The sequence below is a fragment of the Panthera uncia genome, chromosome A2 (assembly GCF_023721935.1).
Source record: "Panthera uncia isolate 11264 chromosome A2, Puncia_PCG_1.0, whole genome shotgun sequence".
Classification (NCBI taxonomy): domain Eukaryota; kingdom Metazoa; phylum Chordata; class Mammalia; order Carnivora; family Felidae; genus Panthera; species Panthera uncia.
Genome location: NC_064816.1, coordinates 6,825,111 through 6,837,327, shown reverse-complemented (window position 1 = coordinate 6,837,327; position 12,217 = coordinate 6,825,111). Strand labels below are relative to the sequence as shown.

General features: G+C 55.8%; 2 protein-coding genes across 5 annotated transcripts in view; both read left to right on the top strand.

Moving 5' to 3' along the window:
• Positions 1 to 12,217, top strand: part of EIF3G (eukaryotic translation initiation factor 3 subunit G) — a 767,140-nt gene that overhangs the window by 140,428 nt on the left and 614,495 nt on the right. The gene's annotated exons all lie outside the window — the stretch shown is intronic.
• On the top strand, positions 4,149 to 9,440 carry OLFM2 (olfactomedin 2). Its single transcript, XM_049642426.1, has 5 exons — positions 4,149 to 4,723; positions 6,045 to 6,191; positions 6,663 to 6,882; positions 7,215 to 7,321; positions 8,299 to 9,440. The coding sequence occupies exons 1-5, from the start codon at positions 4,406 to 4,408 to the stop codon at positions 8,974 to 8,976; spliced, it is 1,470 nt and encodes a 489-aa protein (XP_049498383.1). The 5' UTR covers positions 4,149 to 4,405; the 3' UTR covers positions 8,977 to 9,440.

Sequence of the window (12,217 nt, the reverse complement as noted above, 5' to 3'; positions counted from 1 at the left end):
CTCCTGATTAAATTACCCGGCCTCAAATGCAATAATATCCTTGTCTTATTAAGAGGCAGCCGCTAGCTCTGTTCCTGTTGGGTAAACCCCGGTAGCCAGTGCTCCACGGATGGCTGGCCCGGGATCCTGTAAGCGATCCTTCTGCCCCTGGAAGAGCCAGGAATTGTTTTTGAACCAAGATGTAAGTAGCAGAGCCGTAGGCCGCGATGATGAGCCAGGGTGTGACAGCGAGAGGAATTTTTCCTGCGTGTCAATCCTGGACCTGTCACGGGGGACTGCTGCTTTAATTGGGGCGCAGCATCCTTGGTGAAAGTATTGGAAAAAATCGCAGCCAGAAAAGACGATTTGAGAAGCGGCTACTTGAGCGCATAGCTTACCCGCTTAGAGCCCATTAGCAGGAATATTAAACTCAGTACCAGCAGCTCGGCCAAGAGAGCAGCTGGCTTCTCCAGTACATTTGCCCCAGCAGTGGTGAGACAGGCCGCCTGACTGGAGGTTTCTGTACCTGGACGGTTCCTGGGCTCGCACACCTGCTGTTATAAGCATTTTTCTTGGGGCAGGCCCTTCTCTACCCCTACGACTGTGCCCTCCACAAGTTCATGACCGAGGTTCTGAGCTAAACCCAGTCTGAGAGAGCTGGCATGCGGACTCTCAAACAAGGAGCCTTCCAGGACTCCAGTGGGTCCCGGGGACATGAACTTGACTGCGTATTTGAACTTGAACCCGCCAGGCAAAAGTCCGGGTCTCTGCTGTGCTGAGATTTGGCAGCCGAGCCTCAGGCATTTAATTACATTGCTGCAGAGAACATTTCAGCGAGGTGCGTCCAGCGCAGACAATTATTTTAGGAAAGCCGTGGAGGCCTTCCCTCCTTGCCACTTAAATCCTTCTTCTCTTTTACAATTCAATATTTCATATGTTGAGAGAAAATGGCTTGTTTGCTTCAAAGGACACACTAGGAATTGCAGAAAGGAGATGTTAATTATGTTGAACCGGCTGCTTTGTCTCTGAACAAATGAGAATCTTAGGAGGGGGGTGTTGTCCAAATGGCTTGGGGATCAGAGCCAGGGGAACATGGATGGGGGTGCTTAGTCTCAAGTTTGTTCTTTCTTTCTTTCTTTCTTTCTTTTCCTTCCTTCCTTCCTTCCTTCCTTCCTTTCTTTTCTTGTTTCATTGTAAACAACTAGACTTGTCATGAAAGGAGACGAGGCTAGTTTCACATTCTCCTGGAACCAAGGGGCAAGGTGTTCTTGGACCGCCCTTCTGGTCCTAGGTCAGGCTCCCTGCAGAAGCAGAGCTGGTGGGGAGGAGTTGAGCGTTAAGTATCCACCTGGGGGGTGATACCGGGAGGAACCAGTAGGAGAAGTGAGCCAGGAAGTGAAGGACTCCTGTGCAGGGTGAGCTAAGGAACAGGGTGTCCCCGTGGGCACCTGGGACACAGCCCTGGAAAGCTGCCTGCGGCATGCATCTCAGAGCTCTCCTACGGGACCGGCCAGAGGGCTACTTGTCTATCGCTGGCTCCTATGTGTGGCTTCGTTGGGGACTGCTGGGTGGGAGGGGCTTCTGCTGCGTGCCCAGTGCAAAGGCAGAGCAGGCTGGGACTTACATACAGAGGAAGCCTTTGCAGTGGGGGATTCTGGTGTTTCTGTAGTTAAGGCCTGGGAGGCTTGAGTGTGGCTTCCCGCCCCCCCGCCCCCAATCATACCTGCATGCAAGGAAGGCTGGGTGACTTCACTGCTCCATGGGGGAGGCATGGACTGTTAAAAAGGGGGATTCCCCCCAGGGGCGCCTGGGTGGCTCAGTCGCTTAAGCATCTGACTTCGGCTCAGGTCACGATCTCGTGGTTCGTGGGTTCGAGCCCCGCGTCGGGCTCTGTGCTGACAGCTCGGAGCCTGGAGCCCACTTCGGATTCTGTGTCTCCCTCTCTCTCTGCCCCTCCCCTGCCTGCTCTCTGTCTCTCTCTTAAAAAATAAATTAACATTAAAAATTTTTAAAAATAAATAAACACTCAAAAAGGGGGACCCCCCCAACTTCAAAAAGTGTGTACATAAATGAGGCACAAAGAATATCTAATTACAATCATTTCAGATGGCGTTTATGAATGGCTTACTTTTCTTATAAATTAGTGGGGGAGTCAGGCTCATCTGTACAATTACATCAGTCGCTCACTTTACAATAAGCTTTAAAAAAAAAGAGACTTCACTGAGTGGGAGAGAAAAAGGTGGGCTATTAGCTGGTGTCTCCAAGATTGCTCGTAACTCACGGTCTGGCTTATCTCTGCTATGGCTCGTGGGAACAGCTTCTGTGGGGCGATCAGTTAACCGCTGTCCAAATGAACAATTATTGTGAGGCTTTGTTTCTCTGTAAAACACTTGGGTTTTATGAGGACTTTTTCCGGGTATGTAGGAACGCATCCTGGATAGGACCACAGTCTTTCATTTCCCACCTCTACGGCCACCACCCATCCTTGTTCGCCGGGACTGATGCAGTGTCATTTGCCCTGGTCTTCTGCCCTGGCCCCCCCGTCCGTCCCCAGGAACCGCCCCCCCCCAACCACCTGTGTCTGTGAACACCTGAGTCAGGTGACATCCCTTCTCGTTCAGAACCCTCTGTGGCTCCCACCTCACTCAGAGGAAAAACCAAAGTCTTCCCCACCAACCCACAGGTCCTGAAGATGCGGTCCTGCCCCCTCCCTGCTCTCACCCCCCTACTCACCACCTTTCACACTCTGCTTCAGCCACGCCAGCCTTTTCCGTGTGCCCTGAACCTACCAGGCATGGCCGTGCCTCAGGGCCTTTGCACTTGTCCTTATCTCTGCCTGCAACCTCCTTCCTGAGATATCTGCATGGCTCATCCCTCACCGGCTTCAGGTCTTGACTCAAATGACACGTTGTTGGAGCCACCCTGACATTGCAGATTCCCTGTATGGCACTCGTCACCCTTTAAATTTTTGGCATTTACTTGCCTATTTCTGTCTTTGTCTAATGTAAGCTCCTAGAAGAGCTTTTGTGTTTGGGCATTTTGTTTACTGCTTGTGTTTTCAGTCTCCAGAATGGAGCCTGACACACAGTAGGAGCTTAACAAGTGTTTGGTCGAACAAAGGAGACCGTACTTCCCTGATGAAAACAAAAAGATTGGGGCTTGTGACTAAGTCTGGTATGTTCTGGTGAAACTCCAGGGGGCCTGATCTGGGGGCCACCATGTTCTATCCTGTGATCACTCACTTCTTTTCGAACTCTGTTGCTCAAACACGTCCGGATATTGATTTGAATTTGTGGTGTCAAAAGTGTCCCCTGTCCTTTCGTTTTCCCCTGGCTCACTCTGAATGTCCCTTCTCTGAGGTACCTCCTCTAAAATCCCAGCCTGACGAAGACCCCCGTTACTCCCTGCACTTTCTTTGGAGCATTGACTGCAGTGAATGGTTCCAGAAGTATCCGTGGATTTTCATGTTTGATGTCTGTTTCCTCCATCCATGGACAACGGGCCAGATATGTTTTCTTTACCCCTCTTTTCCTAGCCCTATCCCAGACCCTATGCCAGGCATAAAATAGGCACTCGCTAGGTATTTTCTAATAAGTGTAGAAAATTTTGTAGTTCCCTGAAGCACATTAGCATTTCAAAGGCTCTGATAAGTCCTGCATCAAAGGAACACGTTTCACGGAGCAACACACAAATTTATTTGATCACTGAGCACACCTGGAAAGATTGCTAGTGTTCTGAAGGAGCATGGCTCAGGAAACACAGCCGTGCCTGATCCCTGAATTATATGAGCATCATAAATTGACCTGAAATTTATTTTTTTTTCCGTTTAAAAAAAAATTTTTTTTGAACGTTTTTTATTTTGTTCTTGAGAGACAGAGAGAGAGAGAGACAGAGCAGGAGCGGGGCAAGAGAGAGAGGGAACACCGAATCCGAAGCAGGCTCCAGGCTCCGAGCCGTCAGCACAGAGCCCGACGCGGGGCTCGAACTCACGGACCGCGAGATCATGACCTGAGCGAAGTCGGACGCTTAGCCGACTGAGCCACCCAGGCGCCCCGACCTGAAGTTTAATTTAGGAGTCTGAAGTGATGCCTTCTATTCGAGGGCTTGGAAGTCTCTGTGAGGATTCTGTCGCCCTCTCGCCGTTACCTTATCTGGGCTTCTCAGGAGCAGGGGTGGAGGGTGGGGATGACAACAGTATATCCAGAGTCCATGTGTCACAGTGGGCTGGGAAAGCAGAGAGGGAGCTCCAGGTTTGGGGATCAGTACAAGTGGGTCTGCGTCCCACTGGCGGTTACGGAGGCAGTGCTGTGTGTATGCGAACACGTGTGCGAGGATGAATTCCTGTGTTGTGGAAGGGCTCGAATCCCACAACTCCTTGCCGCGTTCCTGAACCGCCCCCCCCCATACCTGTCTCATCATCTGGCAAATGGGTTTCCTTGAGGAGGGATTGAGATCACAGGCACCAGGCGCTCAGCACATGGTCCAGCACATTCCAGGGCATCTGTCGTTTCCCTGGGTCCCCTTTCTCCCCCAGCATGGGCCGGGGGAATCCCCTACCGGGCTCCTGCTCTCTGACCCCCCGACTTCCCCGCAGACCCTCTTCCAGAGCCCCGAGGAGGGCTGGCAGCTCTACACCTCGGCCCAGGCGCCCGACGGGAAATGCATCTGCACGGCTGTGATCCCCGCGCAGAGCACCTGCTCCCGCGACGGCCGGAGCCGGGAGCTGCGGCAGCTGATGGGGAAGGTAAGAGCAGACTGTGAAAAGCGCTCGGGTCCCACCCTGCCCTCGGCCCCCGTCCAGGTCAGCCGGGGCCAGATCCAGCCATCCAGATTGTTCAGAGCTGGTGGATAACCCGGCTGCCCTCCAGGTGGATATTTTCTTCTTTGGAGGCGAAGCTGAGCGTTGCGTGGGGAGGCGGCATCCGAGTCACCGGACTCGCCTGCTAAAAAAGTGTCTTGTGTGTCCCTTGCGGAGGGGTCTCACCCTCCAACCCCAAGAGGTTTATGTAAGATTCCATCCCCTTGTGATTGGGGCTGATATAAAACAGTCCCCATTCAACCTCGCCCGCCCCCAGGATGCTCTGATGCCCTTTGTGGACTGACTGCTGTCCCTTGATAGTATCCAGCCGACCTGCTCACTAGTCAGCTCCGATGTCAGTGTTGAAAGGGACCAGCTACCTCTCGTCATCACCCTATAGACGAGGAAGCTGAGGGTTTCGTAGGGAACGGAAGAGACCCTGGTCAGCACTGGAGTCTCCCGGCCACTAACCCTGCAGGATCCTGGCCCTGCCCGCGACACCGGAACTGGCCTCCCCGCCAGTTTGGGACATCCGTGTGGCATCCCCTGATTGTTGACAATGGCTCTAAAAACGTTCTGTGGCGTCGGGGTGGGCGTCAGGCCGTTAGGTTTCTGAGACCTTCCAAGTGTCGTGTGAACAAGGGGTTCAGGAGAGTGTGTGTTGTGACAAGCAGCCGGGATCGTCTCCGAGTTCACCTTAGGCAGGGAGAAGCGGGAGCCGGGGGTCCTCATTCTGCGTTAGGAGAGGCTGGGGCAAGGGAAGCTGGAAAGCACTTGCTGAGCGTCTAGTTTAGGCCAGCGCCGGGCCCCGGTGATTTAGCTGTGGACAAGCTAGACGCGGGGCCTGCCTGCGAGGACCCCACCTGAAGGAGGCAGAGGGCTGGAGCTGGAGTCTGCGAGGGAAAGGGGGCTGGTGGCCGCAGTGGGAGGACACGAAGAGGAGGCAGGTGAGGAGGGGGGACCAGCCCGCAGGGCCTGCAGGGGAGGGTGATCCCGTGTTCCTTTCGCAAAGCTCCCTCTGGCTGCCGAGTGAAGAACTGACCGCTGGGGGCCACAGTGCAAGCAGGGAGACCGGGAGGCAGGGAGGCAGGGGAGAGAGGTGGGAGCTGACGATCGCCTGGGCGTGTCATTGGGAGGTTGCCGGTAAGAGCAGGGGAGGCGGTTGGCTGGGTGTTTGGCCTCTGGCTCCGTCAGGCCCGGTCTGTGGCATCTCAGGGGGGCGGGGAGGGCAGGAGTCTGGCTCTCCCTAACCCTCCCAAGCTCCTAGGTCCAGAACGTCTCCCAGTCCATGGAGGTCCTTGAGCTGCGGACGTACCGTGACCTCCAGTACGTGCGCAGCATGGAGACCCTCATGCGAAGCCTGGACGCACGACTCCGGGCGGCCGATGGGTCCCTCTCGGCCAAGAGCTTCCAGGTGGGTCCTTCTGGGTCAGCTCAGGAGCCGAGGAAAGAATTGGGATCAGCGCCCATTACTTCTGAGAGTAGTCATGTCTGAGGAGGACCAAGGGTAGGCTGGGATCTAGGGTCTAGTAGGGACCAAATGTCAAGAGCCAGGGGTGCATCAAAGATAAGGGGTGAGGGGGCGCCTGGGTGGCTCAGTCGGTTAAGTGTCCGACTCTCGGCTCAGGACACGATCTCGTTTTGTGAGTTCGAGCCCCGCATCGGGCTCTGTGCTGATGGCACGGAGCCTTCTTGGGATTCTCTCTCTTTTCCTCTCTGTCGCTCCCCTGCTCATGCATGTGAGCTCTCGCTCTCTCTCTCTTTCTCTCAAAAAAAAAAAAATAATAATAATAATAAGGCGTGAGGCTATGGGTCAAAGGTTGGGGTCAGGCCTGGGTCAAAGGTCAGGGGCTAGGATCAGTGAGGGTTCCGTGTTGGCGGGCAGGAACTGAAGGACAGGATGTCGGAGCTGCTGCCCCTGAGCTCAGTCCTGGAGCAGTACAAGGCGGACACGCGGACCATCGTGCGCCTGCGGGAGGAAGTACGGAATCTCTCCAGCAGCCTTGCTGCCATCCAGGAGGAGATGGGCGCCTACGGCTACGAGGACTTGCAGCGGCGGGTGATGGCCCTGGAGGCCAGGCTCCATGCCTGTGCCCAGAAGCTGGGTATGCCTTGACCCTTGACTTTGACCCCTGACTTGCACGCCCAACCCTAATGCCACCCGTGTGCCCAGAAGCTGGACACGGTTTTGACTTCCAACTTCTGAACTTTGACCTTTGACTTCCCTACCCAAGGCCCAAAATAGACCCAGAAACTGGAAATGGCCCTGACTCTTGACTTCCAGTCTCTTACCCTCAACCTGACTCCATCTTGGGACCAGATTTCTGGATCCTCCCTCAGCCCTGGTCCCAGCTCTTCCCGGTTTGATCGAACCGCACCGTCCTTGCCCTGCCTCTTCCCATTCTCCACCCTCATCGGCCCTGTTCCTGCCTCCCAGGCTGTGGGAAGCTGACTGGGGTCAGTAACCCTATCACCGTTCGGGCCATGGGATCCCGCTTCGGCTCCTGGATGACCGACACGATGGCCCCCAGTGCGGACAGCCGGGTGAGTGACTGTGCCCACCCCAGGGGTCAGAGCCTGGGGAGACAGCCTGTGACCACCCACAGGTGCCCAGCAATTCCACACCAATTCTTTTCTTGTAGCCTCAAGTGTCATAAGATCTCCGGGGCCCTTGACCCTCCCCTTGACTGTCTCGTAACCACCAGGTGACCAAGGGCCTTCCAGCCCTGAAAATCGCCAAGTCTGTTGACCTTTGGACTTCTGGTGGCCCCCGTGGTCACGACTGCCCATCACCTCTGACCCATTAACCAGAACCATCCATTAACTGCCCTAGTGACTGATACTGGTCACGAGGTGGCCACTGAGTGTCCCGGATTAGAGGTGGTGAACAGCCAGTGCCTCACGATGATCACTGGCCTCCCAGGGATTATGAGGTCCAACCAAGGGGTTAGGAGGTTGGGATGGGGAATCACACTTGGATGTGCATCCCACTGCCACCAATTCTTAGAGAACCTTGGGCAGGTTCCTTAAGGTCTCTGAGCCTCGATTTCCTTATCTTCAAAATGGTCGTGATGCCGTTGGCATTAAGGGTTTTAAAGTGCTTATTAGCCCAGCAGTCTGCCCCAGGGAGGGCCATCTCGTGGCTACAGGGGTTGCCCACAGGCAGTGAGCGCAACTGACCTCATCACCCGAGGGCTGTCCGGTAACCGCTAACCATCCCGTCTCCGATGACCGGTGAATTCCTGGGCCCCGAGAGTCACCAGGGGCTGCAACTTCCCCTGATCCTTAGGTAGCAAACACCATCCACTCGGTGTCTGTCTTAAGACCGGTGGCGGGTCCCGACCAAACGATCCCGCTACTGGGGCTCTGAGGGGTCATGAAGGGTCACCGGACATCCCACGGCTGACTGATGGCCACTCAGCGACTGCTGATCCCTAATGACCGTGGGTGGTTCCCGTGTGGTTGCTGGGGCCTTCGGGTCCCTGGCGGTGGTCCCGCAGCGACCAGCGGCTCTCTCGTAGGTCTGGTACATGGATGGCTACTACAAGGGCCGGCGGGTCCTGGAGTTCCGCACTCTGGGAGACTTCATCAAAGGCCAGAACTTTATCCAGCACCTGCTGCCCCAGCCGTGGGCGGGCACGGGCCACGTGGTATACAACGGCTCCCTGTTCTACAACAAGTACCAGAGCAACGTGGTGGTCAAGTACCACTTCCGCTCGCGCTCCGTGCTGGTGCAGAGGAGCCTCCCGGGGGCCGGCTACAACAACACCTTCCCCTACTCCTGGGGCGGCTTCTCGGACATGGACTTCATGGTGGACGAGAGCGGGCTCTGGGCCGTCTACACCACCAACCAGAACGCGGGCAACATCGTGGTCAGCCGGCTGGACCCGCACACCCTCGAGGTCGTGCGGTCCTGGGACACCGGCTACCCCAAGCGCAGCGCTGGCGAGGCCTTCATGATCTGTGGCGTGCTCTACGTGACCAACTCCCACCTGGCCGGGGCCAAGGTCTACTTCGCCTACTTCACCAACACGTCCAGTTACGAGTACACGGACGTGCCCTTCCACAACCAGTACTCCCACATCTCCATGCTGGATTACAACCCCCGGGAGCGGGCCCTCTACACCTGGAACAACGGCCACCAGGTGCTCTACAACGTCACCCTCTTCCACGTCATCAGCACCGCCGGGGACCCCTAGGGGCCGCGGCGGCTCAGGCTGCCACACGAGGGCCGGGGCCCTTCTACCCCACCCTTGTCCCTTACTCTGTCTCCGTCCTGCCCTCGCTCTCCACCGTCCCGTACGTTTTTTCCTCTCCCTCCCGTTTGGCCGGGCTTTCGTTCTCTGCCTCCCCGTTTCTCTTAGTGCATTCTGTGTCTTTTCTCCTTTGTTGGTCTCCAATTTTGATCCTTCACTCTTTCTGCCTTTTTATTAGTGTCCGTCTCTTTTCATTGATCTGACTCTCCAGTTCTTTCCCTGTCTGCCTCTCTGTCTCTCTCTTCCTTCTTCCCCTCCCTCCTTGTTTCCCACTCCTTCCCCACTCCCTCACTCCATGCCCCGCCTCCCTGCCCCCCACTAAGAGTTGAGTGCATGGATCAGTTTCTTTTTTTATTTACACTCGTTCTTTCCGGGTTGCTGGAATAAACGGGACCTTTGACATTTGATGCTTTCCTTGCTCTGTGTGTCCAGACGGGGCAGAGGAGGCCAGGTGGAGGGAGGCTCAGCCCGAGCCTGGAGACCCATCCCAGCCTGTGCTCCCCTGTGTCCCATGCCACAAGCTGTCCCAAGCCCAGCCTCGGGGTGTGGCAGGAGGGGGGCACGGCTGGGCGAGCCCTTTGGGAAGATGGGCGAAGAGACCCCCATCCAAAGTTGCTTTGTTCAAAAACAATTTGTTTCAAAGCAATTTGATTCAAACAACCGAGAATTCTATCACAAAGATGAAAACAGGCCTCAGATGAATATTCTCCATCACTGGTTTTGCATCACTGAGCCATCTGGCAACTTTTTAAATGTGTGTGTGTGTGTGTGTGTGTGTGTGTGTGTGAGAGAGAGAGAGAGAGAGAGATTTTTTTTTTAACAATTTGGCTGCTTTTAAGAATTTGGGTATGAGAGAGTGGGACACTAGTATTTTTCCTTTTCTCTTTTTGCTTTGTGATTTCAAAATCATTTTACATGAGTTGCACCTGCTCCTAGTTCACTGAAAAAAAAGAAACAGCCTGAAGGCGCACTGGGTACCTTCAGCCGAACACACCCACACCCTACACCTGGAGCCCATTTACCTCGAGGGGACTGGGGTAGCGATGGGCCTAGAGCTCCTGGAGGGAAGGATGGGAAAAGCTAGGAAGTATGGGAGGCAGGAAGGGGCATGAGAGGGAGTTGAAGAGGTCGGAGAAGCAGAGGCCCATTCCTTAGGAGCCTTGGTAATGTGACTGGGGGGGGGGGTGCCGGGGGGGGTGTTGGGGGGTGGCTTGCACAGAAGGGAAAGAACAGATGAGGGCTTTATTTTAGCCAGATCCCTGGTGGCCGAGGTGAGACAGACTGCAGGAGAGGGTAGAGTCACCTCTGGGGCAGGTGATCGGGAACAAAGGTTGTGCTGACCGCCACCCACGTTCGCCCCACCACAGGCCCCCACTGAAGCCAGGGAGGAATATTATGCAAAGAATCCCCACAGGCCTAGATCCCAGCCCACCGGGACCACGGAAGAGGCGAAACCGCTCTTCTGGGAGCTACCCCCCACCCCCATCTCTAATTAATGACCTCTGATTAAATCATCTCCGCTCCATGCTGCCATCTCCGGGAACTCGGGACACAGGGCCATGCTGCGAATGAAACCAATGAATAATAAATGGGACTGCCTAATGCACTCATTTAAAACCAATTTTTAAAGAAATCTTCAAGAAAAGCAATTAATTTCCATTTAAATTGACAAGTTTGACATTGAAAAAGAACTGATTCCCAGATAAGCCCACGGAGAGGCACTATGTACCTGCTTAAAAAAAAAAACAAAAAAAACACAGGGCTGGGACACTTAGGTCCCCTGAGCCCCCGCCCCCATACATTGATTTGGAGGCAAATCCCCCAGATAGCTCACAGTGGGGGCGGGGAGAAGTTCATTGGTCTCTCCAACTCCCAAAATCAGGTTGGGGATTGAGGGCTGCTGAGTCTCTGTCCCAAACACACACAAACCTGGAACCGGGCACAGAGTACCGGGCAGGCCGTGGGTGTCCGTCCCGTCGGTTCGCCTGTCCCCCGAGTGATGCCCAGAGCGCCTGGCGCCCTAAGCGCCCTCTCCCCCCGTCACACACAGAGGCAGGCCCCAGTGCTCCTGACGCTTGTTTGTAGCTTTTGTGCCGACCAAGGTAGGGCAGGAGAGGAATACCCCTCCTCCCCAGACCAGGCCAGGATCTGTGTGCCTTAGGCTGCCTGCTGCCAACTCTGGCTTTCCGCCTCCGGACGGACGTGTGCCTGGCCTCCCTGGAGAAGCTTCGCAGCCCATCTCGTGGCAGAGCCCGCGTCACCCCGAGTTGAGGTGACCTACTCCGGCCCTGCCGCGTGGCCACAGAAGCCCGAGCTGGTGCATGTGGCAGGAGAGTGGAAACCACCCCCGTCCCCAGGGCATTTGGGGCGGGGAAATGCCCGACTAAAGGGCCAGGAGGGACGAATGCACCTTTGTCGTCGTCCCCAGAAGGCCTGGGATTTACAGCCCCACCTCCAGGCAGGAGGCAGCGGGTGGGAATGTGCAGCAGGTGAGGGGAGCCACAGCCTGACACTGAGCCGACTCCGGGCACGTTTACTTAACAGCCATATTCTTTTGTTTGGACAAACGGAGGAGGAGTGGTCACATCCAGTCGGGGGGGACTCCCAGTGTCACCCAGGACACACACCTAGGGATAACTAGAGTCACATGGCCACACACACACACACACACACACACACACGCGCACACGCCCAAAGTGACAGAGAATGCCACAAAGACCATTTCCCTGCCAACCCCACCCGGGAAAACACATCACACTCCCCAGCGGTGTCTCAACCCCCTCTCCACACCCTCCCCCCCGCCCCGCCCTCTTTCCTGCCCCCTTCCCAGAGGCTCTGCTGTCTCAGTGGGGTGGGCCCTCCGGGACCCCACAGAATTGTTGGTGCAAACGAGGGACGGGCTGCTGCCTGCCTCGCGGCCCCCGCAGGCGATGTTAAGATTCTGCTTGGAGGTGCAACCAGCCCGCCGGCTCCCCCCACAGCTTGCCAGAGCCGAGAGGAAACCCATTAAACCTTCCTAATGACACTGGCAGGCAGTGAGCAGAGAGCGATTGCTCCAGAAACCAGCCAGATGGGAGTTGGCCCAGGTGACTGTTTATGAGACACAGTCTCGGGGGCCTCCCTTGGGGTCAGTAGGGCTGGGCAGGCCTTTATTTTGCTCAGGTCCCAGAGCCCTGCTAGCCTG

Excerpts from the sequence above, each read along its gene's own strand:
- OLFM2 (XM_049642426.1), top strand. The coding sequence starts at position 4,406 with ATGGGTTTCCTTGAGGAGGGATTGAGATCACAGGCACCAGGCGCTCAG. Across the intron at positions 4,724-6,044 it reads TGCGGCAGCTGATGGGGAAG|GTCCAGAACGTCTCCCAGTC; the intron begins GTAAGAGCAGAC and ends CCAAGCTCCTAG. Across the intron at positions 7,322-8,298 it reads CCCCCAGTGCGGACAGCCGG|GTCTGGTACATGGATGGCTA; the intron begins GTGAGTGACTGT and ends GCTCTCTCGTAG.